At 41.4% G+C, this 3,175-nt stretch overlaps 1 protein-coding gene across 1 annotated transcript; it reads right to left on the bottom strand.

Moving 5' to 3' along the window:
- Positions 1-769: 769 nt before the first annotated feature.
- On the bottom strand, positions 770-2,881 carry LOC105210437 (fumarylacetoacetase). The gene is made up of 5 exons (XM_011181394.3): positions 2,623-2,881; positions 2,137-2,220; positions 1,934-2,067; positions 1,265-1,866; positions 770-1,200 (listed from the first exon to the last, which is right to left on the bottom strand). Exons 1-5 carry the CDS (start codon positions 2,704-2,706, stop codon positions 860-862), a joined length of 1,245 nt encoding a protein of 414 aa, XP_011179696.2. The 5' UTR covers positions 2,707-2,881; the 3' UTR covers positions 770-859.
- Positions 2,882-3,175: the final 294 nt, after the last annotated feature.

Here is a 3,175-nt window from a genome sequence, read left to right as displayed (position 1 = left end):
TGAGGTCGTCCTTCTACGCTGCTTCCTTCAACGAGTACTGCATCGAACACTTTCAGAGCTGCTGTCAGCCAGCTGTCTTTTTATTCGCTTAACTATGTCAATGTCGTCGTATAAATCGTACAGCTCATCGTTCCATCGTCTGCGGTATTCGTCGTTACCAATGTTCAGAGGACCATAAACCCCAAGAGTCGTCTGATCGGATGTTGACTAAGATCTTAGAATTATCCAAATCTATCGATTACCCACTTAAGGCCCAAATATCTAAGGTATCTAGAGATTTGATCCTTGGAAGAGCTCTTATGGTTGTGAAGAGCTTCTAAACCGTCAATAAACTGAAGTCTGCCGACGAAGAAACAGCAGATCGGTAATTTAACTAATATCGTGGTAGTGAATTTACGAACTCTCTGTACGAGCTTTCAGATCCGGTACAAGAATCAACTGAGCCAGGAGTTCAACGAGAACGACCATTGATCAACAACTCAGATGAAGCATACAAAGTATTAAGTTGATCAGCTTCGGGTCTACAGACTTCAGAAACATCGGAGTGTAATTTTAAAGATATTGTCATTATAAATGGAGAGCATTATAGATTCGCTTGTTTGGACCAAAGCTGATCGGAATCTCACGGATATTGTCATTTCATTATTCTTGTCCTGAGATATTTTTCTTATAATGTTTCAAACATCAACAGAACAAAATCTAGTGCGACTTCTATTCCCTTTCACATATACTAAAATCTACGTCTTCTTACACAAACAATTACACAATATTTCTTTAACTACTATTTATGATTTATAGTAAAAAAGAATTTATAAAAAAATACAAACACAAATTAAGTAAATGAGTAGGAATTCACGCTTTAAAGTGGTATAACAGGTAAGACCTTTCCGGCACAGTCACCAAAACCAATACGAACACCATTGCGTTCACAGTGACCACGAATAATAAGCTCATCGCCATCTTGCAAGAATTTTCTGGTAGCGCCGCTCTCCAAATTCACAGTCTTCGAACCACGCCAGCTCAGCTCTAACATGGAGCCGTAAGAGTCTTCCGTTTCACCACTTATGGTGCCCGACGCCATCAAATCACCGGGACGCACATTGCAGCCGGTAACAGTGTGATGAGCGATCTGCTGCAGAGCAGTCCAGTACAAATATTTGTAGTTCGACTTGCTGATCACAGACTCAGCGCCACCTTCGGCTGAAGTGGTAGAAAGAATAGATTTTAATAAAGATTGAAGAAATGAAAGAATGCAGCAACTTACGTTTCAATGAAACCTCCAAATTTATATCGAAGTTAAATGGGCGTTCATGCTTCAAATATGGGAACACTTCCGGTTCTTGTGGGAAGTTGTCCACCAAAAAAGGTTCCAAAGCCGCCACAGGCACAACCCATGGTGAAATGGTGGTGCCCAAATTCTTCGCAGTGAACGGACCCAAAGGCACATACTCCCATTTCTGTATGTCACGTGCGCTCCAATCATTCATCAGCGTAAAACCAAAGACATTCTTCCAAGCATCTTCAGCTGAAATGCGTTCACCCAATTGATTTCCCGGACCACCAACGAAGAAAGCGACTTCCAACTCAAAGTCCATCAGCTTGCATGGGCCGAAAACCGGTGGCTGACCATCCACAGGTAGAGTTTGACCTAACGGGCGGTGTATCGGTGTGCCAGAGACCACTACAGAGCTGGCGCGTCCATGATAACCTACCGGTATATGGCGCCAATTTGGCATCAGCGCATTTTCCTTACCGCGGAACATAATACCCACATTGGTGGCATGATGTATGGATGAATAGAAATCGGTGTAGTCACCGATGTTGGCAGGCAGATGCAACGTGATCTCAGTTTGAGGAATAAGCACGCTGTGAGAGATATTAATAAATGTTTAAAAGAAGTTTTTGGATAGCTGGGTTAAGGTAAGGCACCTACTTCTGTGCCAGCACGAGATTCTCCTCGAGTGTTGAACCCTTCAGCAGCAACTCGCGTGTGCGTGTGCGTACCACATTCCATGCTGTGTGACCGAGACTCATTAGCAGGTTCAACGAATCTGAGTTGAGTGCATCCTGTATGAAGTAAGGTGTAATTAATTGCAAAATATAACAGCAAATATAGTGTTAACCCTGGTGGCTTACCTGTACTTCGGGTGGATAAAGTTGCGCTACGCCAGCAAGATCGAGCACATGTTGGCCGATGGCGACACCGACGCGTTTGCGGGGCTGCAAGAAACAAATATTTTTAATTGCTTGTTTTGTTTTTGTTTTTTATTTTATAGCTGAAGACGTTTGGTTTATCACAAGGCAACACAAAAACAATGAACGAGTGTCGCACAAGCCGGTCTCAGCGGCAGCGACAAGTGGACCATTTATCCCGTGTTCAAACTAGTTTCTCACTAATTTATGGTAATAAAAATCAAAATCGCGTTGCTTTGCATAAAATCTAAATTTTGTATTAGTTAAATTTCTAAGCTCGCCTACAAAATAGAGAAACCAGTTGAACTAGAATGAGCTGCTTTCCAGTTCGGAAGCTTGATCCGTTATATAAAGTTATGAGCCAAAAAAATATTCCAAATTTTAATGAAATAATATGTCACTTAAGCCCCTTTATGTATATATACTCACATTCGATTTAGTTGAGAATACGCCGTATGGTAGATTCTCCAATGGGAAATCGCTTCCTTCTGGTATGTTTACAAAACTCGTCATTGTTCCGCTTTGATTCACAACAAACTCACTAACAGAATTGTTTACTAAATTCACACGCTGCGTCTGAAAGTCACTGAAAATAATTGCGTAAAGCAAGAAAGCTGTAGCCAAAGCAAAGAAGACAACCTGCTCGATCGCCTGTTCAGCGGCAACTAATAAAACTGAATCGCGATGAATACTGAAGTGCGGTCACAACTAACGCCGGTTAACTATCTACTATTCGCTCTCTTCAATTTCAGCTACCTCTTTTGATACCTCTGGTTGTATGTATATATTTATCAGTAAAGCGCTCCCTCTCTAGTCTTTCTTATGCTATTCGTTTATGGCTGATAAAAACATTTATAAATAAATCATCCAACAAATACTCACTGGTAGATAGTGTTACTCCCTTTAAACTCGTTTATCTATGTTATATGATGTATATTTCTCGGATCTTGGAAGACACTTGCGGGGCGAGTATACACACGTG

The sequence above is a fragment of the Zeugodacus cucurbitae genome, chromosome 4, assembly GCF_028554725.1.
Source record: "Zeugodacus cucurbitae isolate PBARC_wt_2022May chromosome 4, idZeuCucr1.2, whole genome shotgun sequence".
Taxonomy (NCBI): Eukaryota; Metazoa; Arthropoda; class Insecta; order Diptera; family Tephritidae; genus Zeugodacus; species Zeugodacus cucurbitae.
The sequence above is the reverse complement of the archived record's forward strand: the minus strand, read 5'-3'. Positions and strand labels throughout refer to the sequence as shown.